The sequence below is a fragment of the Abramis brama genome (genome assembly GCF_963993115.1).
Source record: "Abramis brama genome assembly, chromosome: 16".
In the NCBI taxonomy this organism is placed as follows: Eukaryota; Metazoa; Chordata; class Actinopteri; order Cypriniformes; family Leuciscidae; genus Abramis; species Abramis brama.
This window is the reverse complement of record NC_139978.1, coordinates 12,616,058-12,643,954: the sequence shown is the minus strand read 5'-3', so window position 1 is coordinate 12,643,954 and position 27,897 is coordinate 12,616,058. Positions and strand designations below refer to the sequence as shown.

The 27,897-nt window shown below is 38.8% G+C and overlaps 1 protein-coding gene across 1 annotated transcript; it reads left to right on the top strand.

Moving 5' to 3' along the window:
* Positions 1–27,199, top strand: prlhr2a (prolactin releasing hormone receptor 2a). Its single transcript, XM_084087260.1, has 3 exons — positions 1–120; positions 18,404–18,896; positions 24,389–27,199. The coding sequence occupies exons 2-3, from the start codon at positions 18,427–18,429 to the stop codon at positions 25,029–25,031; spliced, it is 1,113 nt and encodes a 370-aa protein (XP_083943386.1). The 5' UTR covers positions 1–120; positions 18,404–18,426; the 3' UTR covers positions 25,032–27,199.
* Positions 27,200–27,897: the final 698 nt, after the last annotated feature.

Genomic DNA, 27,897 nt, shown 5'->3' with positions numbered 1-27,897 from the left:
CTCTCACGCTCTCACTCGGGTCCAGTAGCGCATCTGAGGAAAAACGAGCGCGCGCGAGTCCGCACTTTGAGAATCTGCATCCACGAGGAAAACAACTAAACCGCATCTCTGTTGCAAAAGGTGAGGCGTCTTTTTTATCGTCTTTCAGTTTCTTCATGCATTTGTCAAGAGCCTGTACCCTGGATATACTGAGTTAAATTAAGGCTAATTAAGTGGTAAAAAGGTTAAAATAGTCAACATTTGAGGACGCACAAAACCAAAGCATAAAAAAGTAATTAACTAGACGTAGCCTAGATACAGTTTAAAATATAAAACATTAATTTATGAATAGGCAATCAGTATAGCCTATTAATAATTAGCCTATGTATTTCATAAGTCAAGTAGCCTATTGCAGTCTCATCACATGACATCGTATTAAGTAATGACAAGATTTTAATATGAATAAACGGATAGTTCAAGTTAGAAATTAAATTGATATGCTTTTTCTAACGAGTAAGTAGCTATGGTCATTTATTCTGCAATCTACAGTTATTCTGCTATTAATGGAATAACATGCATTTATTGTTGGTCTAACTCCTCCGTTCATGAATCTCTCCTCGTTGTTTTGATTAACCTTTTGTGAACGTGAACCAGCAAGATGAGGGGAAGTCCGAATCATTTCTGAAAATCGGTTCTTTTGAACAGCTAATTTTAAAGAACCGAATTCATAAATTTTAATGAATTTTAAAATCATCGATTCGGTGGTTATTTCTTTCACGTGGCATATTATTAAACATCCTAAACGTTCCAATAAAGCAATATGTAGAACATTATTACTTTTAACATATTACCAGCTCTACTAACGTTTTGGGATGTATTTTTAGTATAAATCTATAAGTAGGCTACTAATTAGACCCCGAAGCCGCCGCCAGGCGCCGCCATTTGCGCCATTTAGAATTTCAGCCGCCGCCAGCCAATAATTTCGTAAGCCAAATTGAGCCGCCATCTGATAAAGTTTGGCTGAGCCGGCTAGAATTATTTGCATCAAATAATAATTCTATCACATAGAGACATACACACACGAAATATAAACAATACATGAGATCTATTTTCTCACTGGATTCATAACAGCACTGTGCTCGTTGCTACGATACACAGACTCACAGTGAATTGACGACCAATTAAAATTGCTCGTTTTCCATACAGAAGAAGCGATGCATTTTTTTCTCGCACTGAGGTGAAATGGTGGAAAGAAGCAAGCAAGGTAATTTTGATCTCACTTCTCACATACTTTCCTAATTCCTACTTACTTTTTGTTTTTAACTTAGGCCTACCCAGACTTTTGTTCAGGGCACGGTTGCACAAACACCTGAATCAAAGATTGATGTTATGAACCAAATATTCTGGAACGGAGATTTATAGCACTGAACGTGATATTACTGCAGTAACAAACCACCGTTTCTAATTCACGACGCATGCTTCAGTGTAAATTGAAGTGAAATGTGCAAAACTTTGTCCAAAATAATACTGATAACAGTGTGTGTTTATATTAAGGCGAGACACGGCAGGCATCGTTTTTTTTTTTTTACTGGTCAATTTTGAGATTTTTGGATATTTGTCTTCAATAACATGTCTTCTTTCAGACTTGTGGTGAAAAAAAGTCCGAAATACACATTTAGGTCTTTATTTTACTACACTTCGTCTGTTTGCGTCTGTAGATTTCTCATAAATTCAACAAAATTTTGCGTTCTTAATCAACATACTTCTCCGCGATCTCTGCCGTCACCCTCTCACATGCACCGTTAGGAAGCTCTCTCTCTTCTGTACAATTCTGTTGGATCCAAATATGGATCACTTGCTCCTTCAAGGTGTAATATGATAAGCTTCATCCATGATAATGCCAAGTTATTGTATACAACTTAGCCTACATACATTTAGCCTAAACACAACACATTGTAGGCTATTTGAAAATGTTTAGTAGCATACAGACTACAAAATAAATATGTACATACGTTGTGAAAGTAAAATCTGGTGTTTTCTTTATTACATTGTATTGCATTTTGTAGAAATATAGTGTAAAATATAGTGTAAGCCATGCATTGCTTGGAAATATTGAGATCTAGTAAATCAGTATAACATAGACATCTGTAGACATGAAGTGGCAGCTTCAGCCATTTGCAGCTATGAAAAGTTTGGTGGCTGCAGCAGCCATTTAGGTTTTGGCTGAGCCGGCTAGCCAGCCAATAACTTCATCAGCCAGCCATTATTCTCAAAACAAATGGCTTCGGGCTCTACTACTAATAGAAACGTGTACTGAAACAAATATGAGAAAGATGGTTCTCCGTTCAGTCCAATGGGCAGATTCAGTACGCATAACACATTTAGTTTAGACTGTATTTGCGAACTGGTTCAACAACAACAACAACAACAACAACAAAAACAACAAAAATCAATGAAAAAGAACAATTCATTCAGTAGTCTACATCACTGTAACTCAAGTGTGTGTGTGGGTGTGTGGAGAGAGGGCAGGTATGCTTGAGTGTGATAATAAACTGTTCAATGAAATTCCTTCACAACCAAAGTTGTGATCTTCACACCTGGCGAGGCAGAGATTGCGGATTTACGACCTGGATGAAAGCATTTTGAGGGCAGCTGGATCGAAGGGAAGTTGAAGTGATCAAGCAAAACGCTAGAAAATCGACAGCTGAATTAAGGGACTTGTAGAGAGATCAATCTTTTCTGTTTTTATTCCTTCTTCTCTAGGATATAAGCAATCTATAAGGCATGCCTGCATGTAGACATCACCATGTTGATGAGCTCGTTAGTCTCATCATTACTCGTTACTTTTTTCAAAAGTAATATTGTTACTTAACTTATTACTCCCTGCCAACAGTAACGTGTTATATTACTTTTCTGTTACACCCCACAAAATCAGTAATTGCATCCTTTCTCTTTTCTCCTCTTTGTGAATGTCAGGGTATAATTACATGTTTACTTCGTATATTTATTTAGACAGTAATTATCATTTCTATTCTTTTTCCACTAAATTATGTGATTCTGGTGATGAATAGTGGCCCCTCAGTGTTTTCACTTATGTGATCGCTGTTCTGACTCAGTGAACAATGATTTACTGCAGATACATTACTCAGATACATACTTGGTTACTCAGATGCACTTGATTACTGACATTATGTCTTCCCTGGATGACAAAAAAATCCCATGTAAGAATAAGTTGGGTATAGTATATCAGGATCAAACAGATGTATACAGGCAAGCCATGTAAAGTCAGAATAAAGAATATGCTACAATTTACATTTGACAATAATGTTCATGTGCATGAGTCATAAAGATTACGAAAATTAATCTAGGGATGATTGGATTGGTGGTCTTCAAATCAGTAGGGATTAAGACGACAAAAATAAGGTTGTAACAAGCCATTTTATGGATGGCAACTGTAATATTTGTTGATTTGTTATACTACTCGTTACTGGGGAATGTAAAATTATTAATGTAATGCGTTACTAGTATTGCAAATACTGTCCAACTCTGGACATCACAGACTGCATAATCTTAAGCACATGATTTACACTTTTTGTGTCAGTAGATAATGGCATTCAATTGTATTTTGATTTTGTAAATCTGATAAATATCTGTCTACCAAACATGTATTTTTGTTCAGAAAAGTGAACATATTGTAAAATCTATGATTTACTTCACTGCTTTGGTTAACAAAATAACTGATTGATTTTAATCTCCCTCCTTCTCAGGCAATTCTGTGAGACTGATTAACAAGGAATACTGTTGAAATGGAACTGAATGTGTTAAGCTAGACAAAAGATGTCAAAGGCTTTGAGAAGGTCTTTTCTGACACTAGATCAATTTATCAATTCAATTTGCATTTAAAGCGAAAAGAATGTTGTTTTGAGGAGGGGAATTGTTGCATGAACAATGCATGCTGTTATATATTTGATCATTGCTCACTCATGCCTTTCATTTGCTATGTCGGTAGGAAAAGGTGTCACTTATGAAAGACTTCATCAGGGCTGTGTCTATGGAGCTTAAATGGTTCGTTCACCCCAAAATGAAAATTCTGTCAGTAATTACTCACACTCATGTTGTTCCAACCCCAAAAGACTTTCGTTCATCTTCTGAACACAAATTAAGATATTTTTGAGGATGAACGAAAGTCTTGCGGGGTTGGAACAACATGAGTGTGAGTAATTACTGACAGAATTTTCATTTTGGGGTGAACGAACCCTTTAAAGGGATGGTTCACATAAAATCAGCTTCTATTTTTTTTTTTTTTACTGTAGCTTATTTTACATACACTGAACAAAATTATAAACGCAACACTTTTGTTTTTGCCCCCATTTTTCATGAGCTGAACTCAAAGTTCTAAGACTTTTTCTATGTACACAATAGGCCTATTTATCTCAAATATTGTTCACAAATCTGTCTAAATCTGTGTTAGTGAGCACTTCTCCTTTGCCGAGGTAATCCATCCACCTCACAGGTGTAGCATATCAAGATGCTGATTAGGCTGCATGATTATTGCACAGGTGTGAGCCACCATCAAGATGCCATGCCCCCACCCTGTCAGACCAGGCAGTTCGTGAAATGGTCACGTAATTTAATCTACTGATTCGTGTACACGGACACGTTTATCTGTTGTTGTTTTTTTCGTGATGGTCAGCACGATTCCGTAGCATTAAGAGCGACTACGGTAGCGAGTAGTATGAAAGGCCGAAAATCTGGTTGGTTGGGGTGGTGGATTTCGGCGATTCTTGCAAAGTGCTACTTTTTTCCCCTTACGTGCAACCTATTGGAAAGCCCGGATGAGTAATTAGTTGGGTTAGTAAAATAACGAAATGTAAAGTTAAAAGTTTACATAAATATTTATATAAACTTCTATGTATATTTTTTTTAACTTATATTTGAAACAGTGGGTAAACTAACGAAAAATAAAGCTTCAAGCCCAGACGTTTCCAAGCAGCACAGAAGTAATGACTTTATGAACTTCTTTACTTTACTTAGAAGATTGATAATATCAGGGAGAAAATTATAACTATGCAACCGTCTACTACAGAATTGCATCAGGCAGTGCATTGTAGTCTCCTTGAGGAAAAACTCAATTCATTCATTGCTATAGGAGAGGACGAATTTACTAAACTCGTTAAATCATCTAAATCGACAACATGTATGTTAGACCGACTAAGCTATTGAAAGAGATGCTTCCAGAGATCATAGATCCTCTTCTTATTATCAAAAACTGGCTATGATTAAACCGCTTGTTAAAAAAAAAACACAACTTGATCCTATTAGTCAATTACAGGCCGATCTCGAATCTACCTTTTCTGTCTAAAATACTAGAAAAGGCGGTATCCTCACAACTATGTTCTTTTTTAGAAAGAAATGGTATCTGCGAGGATTTCCAGTCAGGATTTAGACCATACCATAGTACTGAGACAGCTCTCATTAGAGTCACAAATGATTTGCTCTTATCATCCGATCGTGGTTGTATCTCTCTATTAGTGTTACTCGATCTTAGTGCTGCATTTGATACCACTGACCACAACATTCTTTTAAATAGACTCGAAAATTATGTTGGCATTAGTGGAATTGCATTAGCATGGTTTAAATCATACTTATCTGACCGTTGTCAGTTTGTAGCAGTATATAAATGATGTCTTATCGATCAAGTTCAGTATGGTGTACCACAAGGCTCAGTACTAGGACTGTTGCTGTTCACTCTATACATGCTACCCAAAGGAGATATCATTAGGAAGCATGGCATTAGTTTTCACTGTTATGCTGATGATACTAAGCTCTATATTTCTTCACGCCCTGACGAAACTTACCAATTAAAAAAAATTAACGGAATGCACAGCTGATATAAAAAACTGGATGACTAGTAATTTCCTACTACTTAATTCTGAAAAAACAGAGATTCTAATTATTGGACAAAAAAATTCCTCACCTAGAATACTGTCTAACACTTGATGGGTGCTCTGTCAAGTCTTCGTCGTCGTTTAGGAACCTGGGTGTGCTCTTTGATACCAATCTTTCATTTGAAAGTCACGTGTCTAAAAAATGCTACTGCTATTTACTTAAAAAAATTATGGTAACAATATTACACATACTATTTTTGAGTAGTTAAAGCTTGATTTCATTCATGGAATCTACCTGAATAAATCATGTAAAATGCCCTAATTTATTTAGACATAATGAATTAATTGTTTTTAGTGAAATGTGCTTTTTTATTTTAAGTATTTTTTATTCTCAAAATTGTGTGAAGTCAAGTGAATGGATATAACCTGTTTATATTTAACTTTGAGATATATTGTTTTATAATAAGACTGTATGCTGCTAGGACAGCACAGACTCAAACTTATTACTGCACTATCATTAGCAGAGTTATTGTTACATGTATAAAACAACATGCTTCAGAATATTTAAAAAAGCAGTTATTCACAACCTAACCATAAGCCCTACTCTTCTGCACAATGGTAACGATCAAAACTTTAACGTAATAGAAACTCTTTCAAATGTCAAACATACCTGAACATTAAACATTAACAGATGTTTCCCTTTACTCAAAAACACATGAAATAACACTTTATTTCAATATTTACTCTCCATTTCCAGCCATGTGCAAAGCATGCTGGGAACAAACAATGGTGTCTCTAAATAAAACCGCATAAATGAGCTAATTCTCTTAAAATAAATAGGTAGCCCCTTTTCCTTAATTGTATGAGGTTTATCAGTTCCTCAATTCAAGCCTTAAAATTGTGTATGTTTCCTTAAAAAAAAATAGGAAAATGCATCTCTTGGTGTTATTAGTGAAATGTTCTCAATATTTTCAACAAAAACTGAACCACAATTTTCTTAATAAAATATACATAATATTTTTAATGATCACCTCAATTTTTTAAATGAAAATTACAAGACTCATGATTCATTTTTTACAGTGTAGTAACTGTAAAACCAAATTTTTCCATCTTAAAAATATATCTAAATTACGCCATATGCTCTCAATGACAAATGCGGAACAATTAGTTTATGCGCTCATGACATCAAGGCTAGATTATTGTAATGCTATTATGGGTAGTTGCCCTGCACGGTAAATAATTAAACTAAAGCTGGTCCAAAACGCAGCAGCTCGAGTTCTTACAAGAACCAGGAAGTATGACCATATTAGCTCAGTTCTGTCAACACTGCATTGGCTCCCTATTAAACATTGTATACATTTTTAAATATTGCTGATTACTTACAAAGCACTAAATGGTTTAGCTCAATACTTGAGCGAGCTCTTAACGCATTATAGTCCTTCACGTCTATTGCAATCTCAAAATTTCAGCCAGTTAATAATACCTAGAATATCAAAATCGACTGCTGGCGGTAGATCCTTTTCCTGTTTAGCACCAAAACTTTGGAACAGTCTTCCTAAAATTGTTCGGGAAGCAGACACACTCTGTCAGTTCAAATCTAGACACAAAACACATATCTTTGGCCTAGTATACACATAACACATTATAGACTTCTATAATTCAATGTTAGGATGCATAGATTAGGTCAGCTGGAACTGGGAACACTTCCCATAAATCCTGATGTACTTGTTACATCATAAGAAGGGTGGCATCTACGTTAATATTAGTCTCTCTGTTTATCCCGAGGTTTACCGCAGTCCGCCGGATTCAGGCTGTATCCAGATCTGATGAAGACTTATATATATATAATATATACACATATATATATATATATATATAAAACGCACATACCTATGGACTTAACACGTGTTGCGCATGTGCGCGACGTCTGTGTTTGTGCATAGATTGGTAGGTTTGCGCAGCGATAAGTGATAATCGTTTGCACCTTGGAACCTATTTCCGGAAGTCAAAAACACTATTAGAATGCAGTTACAATGCCCCTAAAATTCCAGATATAACCTAGGGGCAATGCCCCTGCATGAACTTTTGTGTTATATAATGTAGTATAGTTAAGCACACAAGCAAGAGTGCTGTTTTTTGCACATGTGGTATTCATTTTATACAGATCATTAAACAAGAATTTAATATTGTGAATTACAATTTGTCAATAAACAAAGCAACACACGCTTTAATCAGCCGTTTTAACAAATTGTTTGAATGACTAATGATTCATTAAGCCTGTCACTTGCCGCCACCTACTGGTGGTTTTAGTTTCATATTTAAAGGATGTCCTTTAAAAATAATTTAATATGTCCAATAATGAAAACGTCTCGGGTTACGACTGTAACCCTTGTTCCCTGAGGAGGGAACGAGACACTGCGTCGTTGAAAACGACACTTTGGGGACGCTCCCTTAGCGTGCGCCTCTGAAGTATGAATGAAACTAATCCAATCCTGATTGGTGTTGCGTCATGACGTAACATGTGACGGCATAACCGGATGCATAAAAGTGACGCTGGCACACACACACATTAGCCTCGCGATGAAGTAAGCCGCTCCTAGGCATCGAGGGGCGTGGCAAGACGACGCAGTGTCTCGTTCCCTCCTCAGGGAACAAGGGTTACAGTCGTAACCCGAGACGTTCCCTTTCGTAGGGAACTCGCACTGCGTCGTTGAAAACGACACTTTGGGGAACGAATGCCCACTAGGCCACGCACCGAAAAAGGCCTGCCCTAGAGTGAAACTGATATCAGACACTCAGCTAGGACTAGAGCATACGTGCGCCAGGCGTACTAGGGGAGGTGCAGACTATAAAACCTGATAAAATGTGCGGGGTAGCCCAACCGGCTGCCTCACAGATCTCCTGGAGGGGCACTCCCGAGAGGAGGGCTCTAGAGGACACCATGCCTCTAGTAGAATGAGCCCTTACGGCCAAAGGTGAAGGCAAATTGCGCACCTTGTAGGCCTACTTATGGTTTGTTTAGCCGGGAGCCCCTATTAGGTGATCCAAAACACACTGCAGTAAGTCCGACCTCCTCCAAGAAGAGGACCTCTCAAGGTCTTCTGCCGACACATGTGGTGGAGGATGAAATGCTTGCAGGACCATGGACCTAGCCATGTTAGATTGCACTTAAGGCACATAGCTGGGTCTCGGATGCAAGATGGCCTTAACTCCGCCGGGGGCAAACCCCAAGCAAGCTGGTACTAATGCCAGGGCTTGGAGATCTCCCAGTCTCTTTAAAAGAAGTAGCTAAGAGAAAGGCTGTCTTGAACGTGAGGTCCCAGGCAAAACCGACTGAAGGGATTCGAAGGGAGCCAGGGATAGGCCTTCGAGAACCACCACCAGATACCAGGAAGGAACCCTGGACCTGACTGTCAGTCTCATCCTCTATGTACCAAGGAGAAATAGTATGACCAGTTGGTGCCTCCCCAAAAGGCCCAATATCCAGTGGTGCATGGAACGCCGCAATGGCATCCATGTGCACCATACATGTGGACGGGGAGAGATTCGTAGAGAACGATCTTGAAGAAACTCAGAACTGAAGCCACTGGGCAGTTAACTGAGCCTAACTCATGTTCTCTATACCAAGCGGAAAAACATTTCCACTTAAGGTCATATAATCTCCTAGTAGATGGAACCCTAGAGATAAGTATGGTTCCGTGCACCCCAATTGATAGAACAGCATCAAGGTACTGAGCCCCCTCAGAGGCCAGACCCATAATTTCCACAGCTCTGGGCGAGAATGGAATATACTGCCCTCCGCCTGAAACAACAGATCCCTCCACAGAGGAATCTGCCATGGCGGAGCTATCTGGAGTGAAATTAAGTCCGAAAACCATACTCGGGCCGGCCAAAACGGGGCTACCAGAAGAAGACTGATGCCCTCCTAACGGACCCTCTCCAGGACTCCCTGGAGCAAAGCGATCGGGGGGAAAGTGTACAGGCGAAGCCTCGGCCAGGCCTGTACCATGGCATCCAACCCCAGCGGGGCTGGATGAGTGAGGGAGAACCAAAGTGGACAGTGGGACGTCCCTCGAGACGCAAACAGCTCCACTTCCACTGGTCCAAACCTCTGCCATATCAGCTCCACCACCTCTGGATGGAGTCTCCATTCCCCGGGCCTCAGCCCCTGCCTCGACAGGATGTCTGCTCCCTGATTCTGAACCCCCGGGACATATATTGCTCTTATAGATAATATTTTCCCTTGGGACCATAAAATAATTTGATGCGCCAATCTGGATAGAGGGCGCGATCTAAGTCCCCCTTGTCGGTTCAGATACACTACCACTGATGTATTGTCCGAACGTATCAAGACGTGGTAACCTTTGATGTCTGGGAGGAAGCTCCTCAGAGCCCTTAACACAGCCAACATTTCTAGGCAATTTATATGCCAAGAATGATGATGGTCCTGCCACAGACCCCTGGCAAAGCGGCCGATAACCGCGCCCCAGCCAGTGATGGAAGCGTCTGTCGAAACGGTTTTCCGGCGACATGACGCCCTTAATACTGGCCCTTGGGACAAGAACCAAGGATTCTTCCATATTAATAGGGAACGAAGGCATCTGCACGTAACCTTTATTATACGGAACGGATTCCCCTTGGGGGAAAAACCCCTTGGCTTTGAGCCACCACTGACTTACAGTGATGGCCTGGCCTAGCTTTATCCCTGACACCATGGTCAGGACGGATTCGATACGTGCGGGAGACATACGTGCCTGCATCGTAACCGAATTCCATACCACGCCCAGAAAAGTAGTTTTCTAAGCTGGTTCTAACACACTTTTCTTAGTGTTGAGTCTCAACCCCAATTTCTGAATGTGGCCAAGAACGACATCTCGATGCCGAACTGCCATTTCTCGAGACTGGGCCAATATGAGCCAGTCATCGATATAATTCAGAATACGGATGCCCTGAAGCCTCAGTGGAGCCAGAGCTGCATCCATACACTTAGTGAACGTGCGGGGAGAGAGTGCTAGGCCGAACGGAAGAACCCGATATTGGTACGCTTCGCCCCCAAAAGCAAACCTCAGGAACCTCCTGTGACATGGAAGGATGGAGACATGAAAATAGGCGTCTTTTAGATCTATCGTGACAAACCAATCCTCGGATCTGATTTGATTCACGATGATGGGAATAGTGAGCATCTTGAACCTGAATCTCCTCAGAGAACGATTCAACTGCCTCAAATCTAAAATCGGCCTCAGCCCGCCATCCTTCTTTGGAACTATAAAGTACCGGCTGTAAAAACCCGGACTCCCTGTCTGGTAGGGGAACAATTTCTATGGCCCCTTTGACCAGTAGAGTCTGTACCTCTTGTTCCATATCCCGAGCCTGTTCTGGAACCACTGCAGTCGGTACCACCCCAGCAAACTTGGGAGGTCGGTGACCGAACTGCAGTCTGTACCCATATTTTATAATATTCAGGACCCATATAGATATATTCGGAAGGCGTTGCCATTCTTCCACAAAATCTACTAAGGGAACCAGCCCCTCGAGACTGACCTCGGGTGATTTCCGAGCACTATTCTCGACCTCCTGAAGCGGAGGACCGACAGGAAAAAGTCGAGAAAGATTTTGTGACCGTCGGTGCCCTGTTACAAGCTTTTGGGGCGAACGCCACGGTGTGCGTTCGCTGGAAAGCGATGTGGCCTGAAGCGCACTTTATGGCAGGATACAGACATCGATTTCCTGAGGGCTCCCTCAGAGGGGAAGCTCTTTCGGTTTCGTTCTCGAAATAATCGTTCAGGGAATAATCGAAAACAGTTTCCGATATGCGGACAGGAACACTGCCTGGCCGCAAGCTTTTTTGGACGGGCACTACAGCGTGCATTCGCTGAAAACCGATGCGTCCTGAAGCGCAGTTGACGCTGAATACAAACATCGATTTCCTGAGGGCTCCGCGGAGGAGCGATTCTCGCTCGTCCCTCCACGGGGGGGGACAGCCATCTTCGTCTCGTTTTCGATACCCTGATGCGGAGGACCGGCAGGGAAAAAATCGAAAACGATTTTCGACGTTCGCTGCTCATCATTTTAATTCCTCAGAATTAAATGCAGCCAAAAACACTGGATAAGTGAAACACGGTCTAGATGGTAGGCTGAATTACAATATCTAACTTCTTAAAGTCAGATAATATATTCCATCATTTCAATTCCATCATTTTAATCCATAGAATTAAATGCAGCCATAATCACCAGACAATACTGTTTTAATATTTATTTATACGGTCTCGTAATCTACACGCTGCCTCGGCAAACGCGAGATTCGAGCCGTTATAATATTTGGCTTTCATCCCTCGAGAAGAAAGTCATCAGGTGCGAGGTTGAAACATCCAAAAGCGCACGGAATTTAGCACGCGCGCCCGAGATATTTCTCAATGAACACTGCCAGCACCCTCAGGAGCTGATTGTGAATGCCTCGCACCCAAACAGTATTATTTCACAGATCGCGTGTGTCCCCTTTTATTGCAGACTCGTAATCTACACGCTGCTTCGGCAAACGCGAGATTCGAGTCGTTCACAATATATTTGGCTTTCATCTCTCGAGAAGAAAGTCAACGGGCGCGAGGCTGAAACACCCGAAACGCACGGCTGTGTGCGTCGAGATATTTCTCAATGAACACGCAGCCAGCACCCTCAGGAGCTGACTGTGCATGCCTCGCACCCACACAAAATCTTATTGTTATTATCTACTATAGATTCTGTATTGCAATGCAGTGGGACAATTCTTATTTTTGTGTTACAAACGACACCGGCGAGTGTGACTCATGTTCCTCGATCCCGATGCTGAGCACATCACTTCCTCAGAAGCAAATAGCTCGAGCATCGGGCACTCGTCACGGGCAGAAGAAACCACATCGCGGGCTTCTGCGTCGTGAGCGAGCGTTATAGAATCTGCGGATGATGAACGAGAAAGTGCCTCGGCAGTCTCGTTCTCATCCGCGAGATCCTTCTGCGATCCCCACGATCTAAGCCGCCGCGCCGCCTCAACGGACGCGGGGCCCGAACCGCGGGGATCGCGAGCCTGGCCTTTATCAGAAACCAAACGGGAGTGCAGCACTCTAATCAGTACTTTCACAATGTTCACAGGCAGCCCCCTCGAGAGCTGCCTGTGCGTGCTGCGCTCCTAGTGTACACACAACTGATGCGTGTCCCCACCCGTGAGAAATATAGGGCAGGGGTACACACACTTAGTGTATCTTCCACTCGCATAATATAGTGGTTTTCAACAGACAAACAACACCAAATAAGACAGACAGTTTCACAGAGAACGCTTGCTGAAGAGCAAAAGCTAATGTGTGTGTGTGCCAGCGTCACTTTTATGCATCCGGTTATGCCGTCACATGTTACGTCATGACGCAACACCAATCAGGATTGGATTAGTTTCATTCATACTTCAGAGGCGCACGCTAAGGGAGCGTCCCCAAAGTGTCGTTTTCAACGACGCAGTGCGAGTTCCCTACGAAAGGGAAACATAGCTGCAGTGTAATGCATTGTGTAAATGACATTTTCTTGCAAATGGAAACTTTAGAGGCTATTCTATATGCTAGACCATTTTTTTTATTTTGTCTGACCAAACCAGATAGCCTAGTGGTAGGAAGATTTTAAAATATATATATATCTAAAAATAAAATCTCCATAATAATCACACTAAGCCGGTTAAATAGACAGCTCTAATATTTACACATGCACACGCAAATAGACTTTATCCTGCCACAGTCTGCTGTACTTTTTACAAGTCCTGATTTACCGATGTCTCGTCCAACCAGCAGTCAGTATTCCATTCGCCTCATATACCTACCTTTTCCGTTTTGTCTGACTTGTCGTTGTGTTTTCTGACTTTCTATTTTGTTTTCAGATTTGTTGTTGTGTTTTCTGATTTGTTATTTTGTTTTTAGCCTTTCCATTGCCTTTATAATTTGTTTTGTTTTTGGATTTGTTATTTTGTTTTCGGAATTGTGATTTGAAATGAAAAAGGCACTCACATGAGGTGTAATATTTAAATGGGTCCTTTTATGATTTTCCACTTTTTTAACTTTAGTTGGTCTGTAATGTTGCTGGTTGCTGGTTGGTTGAGCATAAAAAAGATATGCAAGGTTACAAATCTCAAAGTACATTCTAAAGGGAGATATTTTATTTAACAGAATCTACAATGCAAACCTTTTTCAAGAACTACATTGAACGACTCGTTTTGGACTACAACGCGTCTTTTCCGGGCTTTATGAAGTCATAATGTTACTCATTTAAATAATCCCCGCCCCCGGAATACACAAAAAAAAGAGGACGAGGCCTGGTTGAGCTGCATTAGAGAAGACAGTGGTGTCGCTAAGTCAAAGAGATGCTGTTTATTCCACAATGTTTTCAACACGTATTTGTTTGACCTTCCTAAGGCTGATGAATTTAGAGCGGTTAAAATTTATTAACATTGTCAGGGTCTGAATCGGGCTTGAATTGGTTTGAAATTGACAACATTCTTAATATTTACACTAGAGAAGAACTTGCAGTTATGGAGGGGCAGGACATTTCCCTGATGCTGCCAATCACAACACACTGGACCAGCTAACCAATCACAGCACATTTCGTATATTCGGAAGGAGGGGCTTCATAGAAATAACATAATAGGATCTATAATCTATATTCTATAATAGGATGGGGCTATAACAATAAAAGTCACAATGACCCATTAGAAACTGAAGGCATCACACCCTGATGGGAAGCTCTCAGTAGTGAGATTTTATAACACATATCCCTATGTTAATAAAGATTTTAATAGGACCTTGGATTTCTTGTTTCATAGCCTGCATATCCCTCAAAAGAGCACCTAACAACCTTGAAGAGAACAGTTTTGACATGTTCTGTCTGCATAATTAGGAACATAATGATAGTAATGTTTTAGAGGAAATGTTTTGTGCTGCATTGCTTGCCACAATTATGTTTTAATGTTTCTTTTGGGGGGGGGGGGGGGGGGGGGGGGGGGGGGGGATGAATGCTGGAGGCTGAGAATAACACACACCTCACATGCCTGCCTATTTAATCATAACATAGATATCAAGAGCTGTTTTAGGTAGGGTGCAATTCAAGCAAACATTATTGCAAGTTTCTGGTCAATGTGTTATAATTAGACCTGGGATATATAGCTTTAAAAAAAAGAAAAAAGAGTTCACAAATATTTTAACAAGAATCAATACATATCTTGATAGGCCTAAAATAGCTTTCCTGGAGGACCACAACTCTGCACAGTTTAGCTCCAACCAGCTCCAACTCTGGAAGTTTCTGGTAATCCTGAAGACCTTGATCAGCTTGATCAGGTGTGCTTGATTATGGTTGGAGCAAAAATGTGTCCTTCCAGGAATTGAGTTTGAGACCACTGCTTTAGATGGTGTGTGTGTTTTTCATTCAGAGAAACAATTTGGACAAAATGGTATATGGAAGCTTGTTTTCACTTTCAAAAATTGTCAAGTCAAATTTATTTGGTGTTTTTCACAATACAGGTTTAATGCAGCTTTACAGAGAATCATGATCATAATATCTTTATGCCTTATAGTCACATTTAGCAGATTAGAGCAATAATATAGTTTATAGCAGGGGTTCTCAACTCTGGCCCTTGAGCTCCACTTTCCTGCTGAGTCCAACCCTAATCAAACACACCTGAACCTAATCGAGGTCTTCAGGATTAGAAAGGGCTAAGGGCCTTTTTACACCTGGGGCCTGATGTATAAACAATGGGAAATGTTCGTACGCAAATTTCCACGCACATATTGGGGTTTATTAAAAAGAAATAGGCATAAGTATGTGCGCACCATACGGACACTCCATGCGAATGCACTCTTTTATTTTATTCAAATGATTTAAGTAAACAGAATGATTATAAACTCTGTTTTAATTTTTGATATACACATTTAGATTAAATATGCCACTCTTATTCGCCGCAGGCAAAACCAGCAATGCAGGTTTGAGAATCTTGCGAGAATCACGACTTGCTTTACGGCACGACGTCACATACATCAACAACATATGAAGCAGCCTCTATGGAAGACACTAGCACGCATTTCAGACGTGAATCATGGCAGAGTCGATATAAGAAAACGAAGAAAGCACGGTCAAATGAGTCAAGGAAAATAAAACGATAAACTGAAAAAAAATAAAACTTATTATTATCCTATTACCATCATCAGTAGTTCATCTTCAATAGCACAACATATACAATTATGCAGTACCCTAATATTTTTATGAAATCGTGAAATGTTACCTGGTCAGTAGACATCTTCGGAGTCTATCTCTGCCTGTTCGATGTCCGACGCTTCCATCCTACTGAACAGGTACCGCTATACAGGGGGGAGGGGATTAGGCCGTGAGTGCAGAGACGGCTCTGCGTGAGTGGTATTTACGACAGTAACATTAAATACAAGTACTCCACAGTGACTCTATTACAGTGAAATGCAAAAGGAAAAAAGAAAATAATCATGAGGAAAAGAATGCAGTGACTGAAAAGAGCTCTTGCCATAGATATACTTGTTATGACATGTTACGTTAAAATACCAAGTGTTACGTTATTCTCATGTCATTCTTAAATAAAACATGAGTGAAAACTGATAGCTCATTGAGTCAAACTGACGAATAAGCTTTATTTGTCGGGCAACCTTATGATGTGAAATTCATTCGTTTCAGTCTTTTTGAATGGAAGTTCCCCAAACCGGAAGTGCCACCCATGATTCAAAATGTAGTAAGCTCGTCAGGAATAAGGTGGATAAAAGCTATATCCTAATTAAACTAAGGCCTCAAACTGGCTTAGTCTAAACCGGGGCTGAGATTACTGAGATATTCATGTAATGTCACTTGATTTCAAATAACTGCAAAAGCATTCTAAATATTCAATATATCATCCACTGAGGGCTTGTTCATTTATTCTTCATCTAACTCTACCAGTCGACACCCCACTGTAAAAAATTCACCCGTATATTTACAGTAAAATACTGGCAGCTGTGGTTCCAGCCCTTTACCGCAATTTTACGGTTTCAACAATGCTGTAATTTCACAGTAAAGTACTGTCAGCTGTGGTTCCAGCCATTTACCGTAATTCTACCATTTCAATACAGTTTTAAATTGTACTTGCAGCAATGGTTACAACAATAATTCTACAATACATAAAAAAAAATACATAATAAACATTTCTAGTATATGTAGTATATAATGTATACCGACATACCAAACTATTTTTCACAAGATGGAGAGAAAATAAATAAAGAAGAACTAGATTATGGTACATCATTTTCTATTTATTAAAACAAGCAAAAAATAGGCATTTAAAAATTGGCTGAAACTGACCCAAACTGAAACTCAGCATAAATACAAACAGAGTAAGTTAAAAAGGAAAATAGCACTTGCTTTAACAAACACAAATCCTTTAACTCTCTGGTGTTCTTCAGTCACTTTTGACCGTGAAGATAACAAGTGTGACTACCAGAGGGTTAAAGAATTTGTCCAAAAATGTAATTCTCATGATTCTTTTACCCTGATACAATCCCAGATGTGCACAACTGCCTTTCTTCAGCAGAACACAAACATTTTTAGAAAGAAATTCAAAATCTTTAGATGCATCCCATCTTATCCTTGAATGTAAAGGTGTAAGCTAATTAAATAGGTTGTCTCAGACATTTAGCTCGTCATTCTGTTTAAAATTACTTGCTGAAATTGATCACTGTCAAATGGGTATTTCTGAATACGTGTCAAATTAAAAAAATCCTTCTGCAAAAAGCCCTGATTGAAGACAACAATGACAAGATACGCATTTAAGCCAGTAATGAATTAGGCAGTATCTACTGCTCTTGTAACAATTGAATGATTGGTAAAGAGAGAAAAGAAAAGAAAAAAACACAGTCACTGATTTGCAGTAGCTTGTAACAGGAAAGACCAACGAGCATTTATGCTTAATCAATTAACCATTTACTCACTTAATTAGAGGGTGTTAGCGAATGAGGCTTATTTGCATTTCAATGGCAATCACCCATTGAAATGGCAAGGCCCACATGTGTTTGCAGCCGAGACACATTTGAGTCAAATCATGCTGGCTTTCATTAGTGCCTTTAGGAGTTTCTATTTACTGCTGTATGAGTAACCTGTATGAGTTTATTTAATTTGTATGAGTATCCTGACTTCCGAAGAAAGTCAAAGTTGTGTTGAAGGGCTTTCTGCATCTCTTTCTATTCAGAAAATGGTTCGGTATTGAGAACAGGAACTTTCAGTGCTCATTAAAGTTTGAAAAACTTTATAACACTTCGTTATATGAGCCAACTAAACTTTCATGACAAACTAGCATCTATATGTTTGGCACCACACGCCCCCACAGGACATAGGCCTACTCAAGTGGCTCACTTCCTCTTCACGGCCATTTCAGCCCATCTGTTACTGGTTTGAATTTTAGCTCAAGAGTTGATTTATGAAGAAAGCTAACCAAAATGTATCTCTGTCCTTATTAATACTCCCAAACCCCCACCCTTCAGGTCTCTGAAAGCAGTATTACAGGATGGAAGGCAGTGGTGGTGAATGGCTCAGCACTCCCGTGCCCTCGTCTTGCTTGGAAAACGTCACAATGGAAAACTCCAGCGTGGGTCAAATCTACGAAGTCGTGCTGCAGTCGACGAACACGACCAAGCGCAATCCGCAGTTTGTTGGCGTGGAGCTCCTTCAGTCTTTTAAACCTCTCATCATCCCATGCTATGCTCTTGTGGTCCTGGTGGGAGTTTTCGGGAACTATCTGCTGCTTTACGTCATCTGCCACACCAAAAAAATGCACAACGTGACCAACTTCTTCATCGGTAACCTGGCATTTTCCGACATGCTGATGTGTGCCACCTGTGTGCCCTTTACCCTGGCATATGCTTTTAATCCTCGTGGATGGGTTTTTGGAAGATTCATGTGCTACCTGGTGTTCCTCATTCAGCCTGTGACGGTGTATGTGTCAGTATTCACATTGACAGCCATTGGAGTGGATAGGTGAGCATTGCATCTGAATGTTGTGTCTCTTGACAGTGTGACTAATTCATTATTGCATCAATGTCAACTAGCATTCTGGGGATTTTTTTAGTGCATGTTTATGTAACTGACTGATTCGAATGATTAATCGCATAAGCTATACTGTTCAAAGCTCAAAACATTTTTAATGTTTTAAAAAATGTATCTTATAATACCGCATGTACTTAAGCAAAATACAGTACACGAATGTTGTGAAATATTACAATTTTAAAATATAACTTTTCTATTTTATAATATTTTCAAATGCAGTTTTTCCTGTGAAGGAAGCTGAATTTCCAACAGCCATTATTATTCTGTGATAATAAGCCTCATCAAGTGTTTATTTTTTATTTATTTTTTACAGTATATAAAATCCATGATGACTTAATGCACAAGTGTTTGTAGTACATAAACTAATCATAAAATTGTCATTAGGAAAATATAGGAAATATTATAATTAATTATTAATTATAATTATAGAACACAAATTATTGGTTATTATTCAGCAGTGTATTTGATTTCTCAGCCAGCTAAAAGCAAGAGACAAGAAAAAATAAAACCTGTCAATTAATCAAGTCACTCACTTCTGAAATAATGGCTACGCCCTTGTTATCATTATCATGATATGCCATGTTGTCATTATCATGTGACCTATCAGCATCAGTTGCGTTGCTTTCACTGGTATTCACAAATCCTCTCCCGTGGCTTTATGAGATCGTAGTGTCCAGAATCTCACCGGAAATAGTAGGTCATCTGAGTACTTTTTGATTACTTTGTAATGAGTACTGTGAATTCAAACACTTATTTTGTCAAATATCGTTTTTCGCCTACTATATAGTACTACTATGCGATTTCGGATGCAGACAGAGTGTCTATTTAGGCTACATGAAGTGCAAATAGCCTGCCTTGTTGGCTATTCATAACAGAATCAGTGTTGTGGAGAGTAAGGCAGGTTCCACTAACGGATGCCAGTTTTGAGAAGAAAATTAAACAAATTTAGTTGAACTTAACAATAAACGCCAAATCTTTTTATTTGGACTTACGCAATACCCTTCTATGTATGTCATCCTTTATTTTAATGTGTAACATTATCTGAGAGACGCGATTGTCAGCTGTTGCCAGTCATGATTAACGAGCAGCACGCAGCTTAAGTTACTGCCAGAGGAATAATTTTGTTTATTTTTGCATTATATTACCAGCCGTTATTGTCTACATTATAATGCTATCCAATCATTGCACTCCAACACGGAGGATATGACTTGTTTACGATGATCAAACCAGTAAAAAAAATTTAATAATCGTCTATAGGCTGTAAATATTACTTTATTTAAACAACTTCTATTTGATCTAATTATTGGTGATTGCATCGTAAAGTGCATGAAAAATTGTGAACATTATGGTTTTGTTTCACCCAAACCTTTAATTTAATCCCCCCAAAAATAGACTTTAGTTGTAATTAAGATTTTAAGATTTTTCTTTAATGTGATATGTTGTTTGTATTGTATTCTTGCAGATCTGCAATAAAATAAGGTGATCAGACTCTGAAGTACAGCGCATACACATAAAGTATGGCTTGCACGCTCCCCTTTAAATCACGAAATATTATGACACCTTTTTTCTTTGTTTCACAATACCCAATTAAACCAATTTTAAACTGAGTTTGTTGTCTTTAGAAGTATCTATGCTGAATTTCACATAAATAAATCACAACAATCCTGTGCTATGGGCAGATACATTGATACAGGGTGCAGCGCAAGTTTTTATGCTCCTGTTTGAAGTGTGATAAAGGTCTATAGTGACATATTCTGCAAATACATAGAAAGCTAGAAGGCTAAAGTAATATCAAAGTGTTGCCAAATGTGAAATACCAAGGACACCTAACATAAACCAAGGCTTATTTTCCCCATTTCTGAAAATATAGAGAGGATCTTCTCTTTTTAACTTTGTGACTTCGTAAAGCCCTTAACCTTCCTGCGTAGTCAGTGATGGATGATGGTACTACGCATTAGCCACAGAACATGAAAAAATGGTCGATTGTAGTATAATAGGTGCATTAAGAATCCATTTACCTTACAGTGAAGGCTTTTTACGCAGACAAGGCTGTCACCTCCTGTACGTGGTCTGGTGGTTCATCTTCTGTGCTTTTACATGTAGTGAAACCCACATGAATACTGTCTTTGAAAGCCCTTGATTGCAGACCCATTAAACCAGGCTGGATTGGCCGGGGGCAAGGAAATGTGTGTCCATTGAAGAGCTAACACATTGCAACATGTCTTCTTAAGCAAGACATGGAACAGGTCCATGCTCACCTTGAAGCAAATAAAGAGTTCATTTTAGAGGTCTTGTTTTGATCAAGTTTCTTACAGCCCAATGAATGTCTCTACAAAATCAACATGCTAAATCTCTCATTTGGTTCAGCTTGTTACGTTGTCTTTATATCTTAACACAAACCTCTGAAACGCAAATATCATTAAGAATGATTCTAAGAATTGATATTTCTGATACTTACAGCAAACACTGTGTTTTTAACAGTGTTGCGGAGTAGTGTCACAACTAATAGGCTACTAAAGCTTGAATTGACATTAAATAGTTGAATTGTGGAAAATACAAAAATATATGTAAAGTATAATTCATTTTCATTTTCAGCAAGGCAATACATATGCTATAATCCTAACTAATCAAATACTCAATACTAAACTGACTTGCCACGTAAAGGGCTGGTTCACACACAGTAGGCTAGCGTCTTTCTATGGCGCTTGTGTTTGAGGTAAACATGCAACAGTAGACAGACGTCTTGTTTGAATGTCTTTTTCAGCGCTCGCGCATGATCGTCACATTTTTAAAATGCCATGTCAAGTTAAACAAAATGTAACTTTTAAAAGATCCATACAATGCTGCGTTTTTAGTCATTCCGCTGCGTTGGGTGATAGATGTCATCATTGGCATGAATTTTAGCACCACTGTTGAATTGAATACGAGTCCGACACTTTTTAGGACTCGATACCCAATGCGCCCGATTTAAGGAATAGATTTTTTATGGAATCGAATCTCAGCTCTAATGTGCTCTATGAGTCATACCATATTGCCTGAAATAAACATGCCTTTTCATAAAAAGTTAAAATGATCTGATATTGTAAAAGGCATTGCGATATCAGATAACCTTGAATTTTGACACACAGTCAAGGTCTGCAGTGAAAGAGTTCTGATAGCAGACAGGCCTATAAAAAATTTAAATTTATTCCTTTACGATGAATGTCCAAGCAAAGAAGGAGGCAAGCTTTGTTTCTGAAAGCCCTTATTAAAATGCTGTCAATTTTATAATCTTTTGTAAATCCAGCAGCTATAATCACAATGAAAGCATCCAAACTGCATATTTAACGAATATAAAACAACTACAAGGCTTACAATGGGTAAACAATATGATTTACAAACTAAATATATCTTAAACTAAAGATTTAAAGATTAAAGATTTTCAGTTTCTGAGAATTTGGGTTTGGGATTAATACGATTATTTATGTTTATGTACAATAAGGCTGCATTTATTTGGCTTAGTTCATGCAGGTTTAGTTTAGTTGTTACAGGTTATTTACAGTAAATAATAACTACAGTAATAAAAGACCCAGTTTAAAAGCATCGCAAGCTAAGAAGAGCATAATGAACTGTAATCAACGTAGATGGATCATGGATGACTACACAATGCACATGCATTAGTGCTGTAGCGGTGCGTCGATGACGTCGACGCGTCGACGTCAAAATTACGTCGACGTCATATTTTTTGCGTCGACGCTTCTTTATTATTTTTATTATTATTTTTTGTACCATTCCCGGAGGTACAGCTCGCCACACACACACCGCCCGCCGTGTTATTCTGTCATGTTTTCTCCCTTTCTTTCCAAACCGCGACAAACGCCAGTCTCCTTTCTCTGCAGAATGTGATAAATCCGCTCAACCAATCACAGCGCACCATTCCACGCATTGTAAACAGTAACGGTGGCGCTTTGAATACACCCGGCATCCTAGTTTTCCTTATCTACTTTGCACTTTTTGATCAACAAACAAACAAAAAAATGAATACATTTGACGGCATTGATGAACCTGTGGTGGTTTCTGCCGTAGGGAAGAAACGTAAGCCATCGAAATCTAATCATTTACGTGAGGAGATTAACAAGATGAGGCACGCGGGAGGAAGAGAAATGCCGACTGTTGCTTGTTCTCACACGACAGCGTCAAACTTCTGTCGAATGCTGCTGACACGTTAACCCCAGGGGATCTTTTAAAAAACTTTCAATTCTTGTACTCAGTCAACGAAAACCGAGGAGGACCAAGCCATTTTACAGCTGATCGCCGTCAAAACATTTCAGAAGGTATTTCTTAGCGATGGCTGATTGAATGTAACGTTAGCCTATGTTTAGTCCAGTAACTTACGTGCTAAGATTAGTATTGATCGAGTTCAGAGGCTGTCATGTGGATCAACTTACTTTGTTGTGTATTTTCAACAGTCTCAATATGAAAAATAACTTTTATATTGATTCAATGGATTAATTGCATTAAAAAAAAAAAACGTGTCATGAATTTATTGCATTTTTGGGAAAAAATAATCTGTTTTTATAATAAATCTTTGAAAATCAAAATCTGGATTTGAATTATTTATGTTATTATAACCTAAATATGCTATGTGAAAGTTTGAAACAGAAAATAGTGGTTTTCATCTTGCCACTTTCTTGGTAAAGAAAATACATTTTTTACTCAAATTAATCAAAATGGATTTATCACGTTTATTATTCAGAGGTAAACATTGTAGCTGACAGTGTGTTTATGTCAGAATGTTTATTTTTTAAACCACAACCTTCTAAGTGCTTCTTTTACTGATATATTTAACAATATCTTTTGCATTTCTCATCCAAACAACGTCAAACTTGGCACTGCACTTACTCGTGCCCAGACAGCTGTCGAGTTTGAAATCCATCGGAGTAATGGTTCGAGAGATATGCGAATAACAGACAGGATAATTAATTCAAATTAGTCGTTAGATTAGTCGACTAATCAATAAAATAATCGCCCGACTAATCGTTTAATAAATAATCGTTTACCCCAGCCCTAACATGCATACTAATGAAAACATTAAAAACTGCTATGAAAAGTTAAACAGTCAGTGTTTAGGCATAATTTAGTAACCTGTTAAAATTAACAGTGGTTTGTGAATGTAGATGCTTTAATAACAAATAATTTATCCTAAGTGTTTATGCTGGGATGACATTATGCTTGGCAACACGTAACTGAAAAGTCAGTTCTGCGCAGGTCTGTAGTTTATCCACATCCGGGACGGCATGAGGGTGAGTGATGAGAGAATTCGGGTGGAATCCAAAATTTAAAAAATGTGCTCATGATAGAAGAGGTGTTGAATTATTGCATGAGGTACAGATACGAGAACACTGCCATAACTCATTGCCTTAAACTGTCAATTTAACTTCCAGATACTACGCTACAGTTCATCCACTGAAGAAGCGCATATCAGTTCTGGCCTGCACGTACCTTCTCTCTGGGATCTGGATTCTGTCATGTGGTCTGGTAGCTCCTGCTGTGGCCCACACATACCACGTGGAGTTCAAGGATGAAGGTTTCACCATCTGCGAGGAGTTCTGGATGGGTCAGGAGAGAGAGCGACTAGCCTACGCTTACAGCACGCTCTTCATCACCTACGTTCTTCCACTGTCCGCTCTTTGCATCTCCTACTTGTGCATTTCGGTGAAGCTTCGCAATTGTGTGGTGCCGGGTCATCGTACCCAGAGCCAAGCGGAAGCCCAGCAGGCTCGGAAGCGCAAGACGTTTCGCCTGGTGTCCTTGGTCGTCGCTGCTTTTGGGATCTGCTGGCTGCCAATAAGCGTCTTCAATGTTCTTCGGGATATTGATATAGACTTGATCGACAAGCGATACTTCCTGTTGATCCAGCTGTTGTGTCACTTGTGTGGGATGAGTTCATCTTGCTGTAACCCGTTTTTATACGCATGGCTGCATGACCGTTTCAGGGCGGAATTGCGGAAGATGTTTGCCTGTCATAGACGGATAGGCATCGGGATTCCTGCTAACAACTGTGCCATCGCTAGCGTGGTTCTCTGACAGAAAATTAGCAGGTTGAGTTAGTTCAAAGACCAGCAAGGCTAGCAAAACACTGGGTTGCAAGCTTCTGGAATGGAGAAAGTGTTCACATCATCCTCTGCCATCTGCCAAGTTCCTCCATGTGCATCATGTTCAAGATGAACACAGATGGTCATTCTTGGAAGTACATACCATGTCTGCTGGTAAGAAAGCTGTTGGATTAAGCCACAAGATTTCACCATACTGTCTGTGATTTGGATATGGATAACCTAAAAGGAAACAGGCTTTGGATGTTGGTCTCATCACAGAGAATGGTCCCTAAAAAACTGCAACAGAAACATTGAACTTCTGACACCCAACTTAAAAAAAGTGAATGAAGTACAGATTATGAGGTAATGTCTTTCAGATGGTTGGAATAATGTCACTGCATGTGTTTATAGGAGTTGTTATAGAAAGTATATTTATTTTTTATTTTTTTGCAGCCACAGATAAAATATTTTAAAAGGACACATGGACTAGAGAGCTATTCAATATTTAAACGCTTTACTAATGAATTGTTTTCCTAACTTTTGAGCCTTTTATGTGTTTTTTTTGTGCTTATAAAGTATGCGAAAATACACTTATTGGGTCTCATTCATGAAACATTCGTAAATATACGAGTAAATATGTGAGTGATTTGCGCGTAAAGAGACATTCCCGAAAATTCTTCTCCTGATTCACAAATACTTCGTAAACGTCAGATTTGATAGTGAAATGTGTGTGTGGGTTAATGAATTCCAATCACTCGTAAATGGGACGCGCGTGCACGCTCATTCTCAATTACCATAAATCCCGCCAATTAAAACCGACTGACAGCTATATATGGGCATCATATTATGACACGAAACGAAGGATTTCAACATGTCTTCTCAAAAGCGAATGCTATTGTATTATTACATGTATAATTTTGGAAGAAAAAAAAAAAAAAAGCGAATGAAGAAGAGAAATTTCTCAGATGCAGAAATTGAAGTTTTATTATCAGAAGTTCATTCAAAACGCCACATTTTATTTTCAAGCGTACATAGTGGCGTATCAGGTCCTAAAAAAAAAGGATTTTTTTAGGTAATAGGCTACATGCTTTAGGTAAAAATGCTTGGCAGCATATTACAGATGCAGTTAATGGAGTTTCATCTTTTAATCGAACAGTCCCAGAAGTGAAAAGAAAATGGTTCGACATGAAGCTTGACTGCAACACTTGTAACTTGCGGACTTGTAAAAAAACAAACAAAAAAAAAACAGCTTGAATATAAAAAAATAAAAAAAACTTGTGGACTTGTGTTCCGTTTGCAGATGCTATTACTGGCTCTCGTAATACAAGTAAAAAGAAAAACCGTATGTAATTACTATATATAATACTTTTTCAAAATGCTGTGTAAATATGTACCCGATTACGTTGAATTAAAATGCAGTTTATTAATGAGCAAAACGTTCGGATGTTAAACGTACTATTTACGCGTGGCTGGGAGCAGGTGTAGATTTCTTTCGTACCAACTAACATTTGGGAAATACGAACATTTTAATGAATCCGAAAATTTACGCCAGAACCACTTTACACACGATTTACACAAAAATTCGTTCTGCTCGTGTTTCATGAATGAGACCCATTGTCTTTGTATGCAAAGCAAACTTGGTGTGGGCAAAGAAAAAGTTATTTTAATTTTGCAGGAAAATAATATGACTCTATTGATGTTGTAATGTAATTAAAAGAATCCAGTATCTTCACTGTCCAGAAGCAAACAAGGAACAAAACTAAAAGTTCAGAGAGGAATGTGCCAAAATGTATCAGGCCAGTCTCACTTGTGATTTTAACTGTACAATTTTGAATAAATTCATGTTATGTGCAATGTTGCATCAATAAACAATGTCTGGACTGTAGGTTTGTTTTATACTGAGACGTCTCGGCATGATCACTCAAATAGATGGACATAGGAAAATTTATATTTTCAAGAAAAAACAAATCATTACCAAGCATTACTATAGCTCACACTTATACGTTTAATGATTTGAACAAACCTCCAAACATTACAGTTTGTGCTAAAGACATGAATGATGCCTCAAAGCATGCAGTTGGTCGATGAGAGGTTTTCGATGATTAACATGATAAAAATCCCATAGAATTACATTGTAGGAGCCTAGCCAAATCTATAGGTCATTGAGACAATTTTTTTTTTTTTTTTTTTTTTGTCGAACACCATACAACATAGCAAAACCCTTACAACAACCCAGAACACCCTTGTGAAAAAGGGTTTTAAAAACTACTACTTATTACATAAATAATACACTTTAAAATAATAAGTGCAAGCTGAATGTAATTTACAATGAAATTTAAATGCAATTAGTAGTGATTTTGATGCACTTTTATATGTACAATTAAAATGATAATAAAGTAATTTTCATGTGCTTTAGTAAACACAAAAATAACTCTTTAAAGAACGGCAAAAGATTAATGGTTTAAAATGGTATAGTATTTAATTTGACATTATTACAGTTCACTTATTAAAAGTGTGATAAGAAACACAGTCATGTAAGTGTACTCTCTCTTCAAGTACACCTAAGTGGCTTTTTCCAGTAATATTATATTAACTGCAAGTAGAGTATGTACATTCAATAGAATTAAGTGCACTTAACAAGGGCACCTTATAGTCACCGTTTAGCATTTTCCTAAAATTACTCAAGACACCTTAGTACCCCTAGCAAACACATTAGCAGTGAATTTTGTAGTCAAGCAATACTGATATCTAGAAAACATTATCATGTTAACGTTAGTTCTAACTTTAATTCGAAGAGCTAAAGGTTCCTTCAGTCTAAAAACGCTAATTCAAAGGGACACTGTTGCGTACAGTACAGA

What these genes read in the sequence shown, in the direction of transcription:
- prlhr2a (XM_084087260.1), top strand. Translation starts at nt 18,427, where the DNA reads ATGGAAGGCAGTGGTGGTGAATGGCTCAGCACTCCCGTGCCCTCGTCT. An exon ending in ACAGCCATTGGAGTGGATAG is followed by an intron (nt 18,897 to 24,388) that starts GTGAGCATTGCA and finishes TTTAACTTCCAG; the next exon opens with ATACTACGCTACAGTTCATC.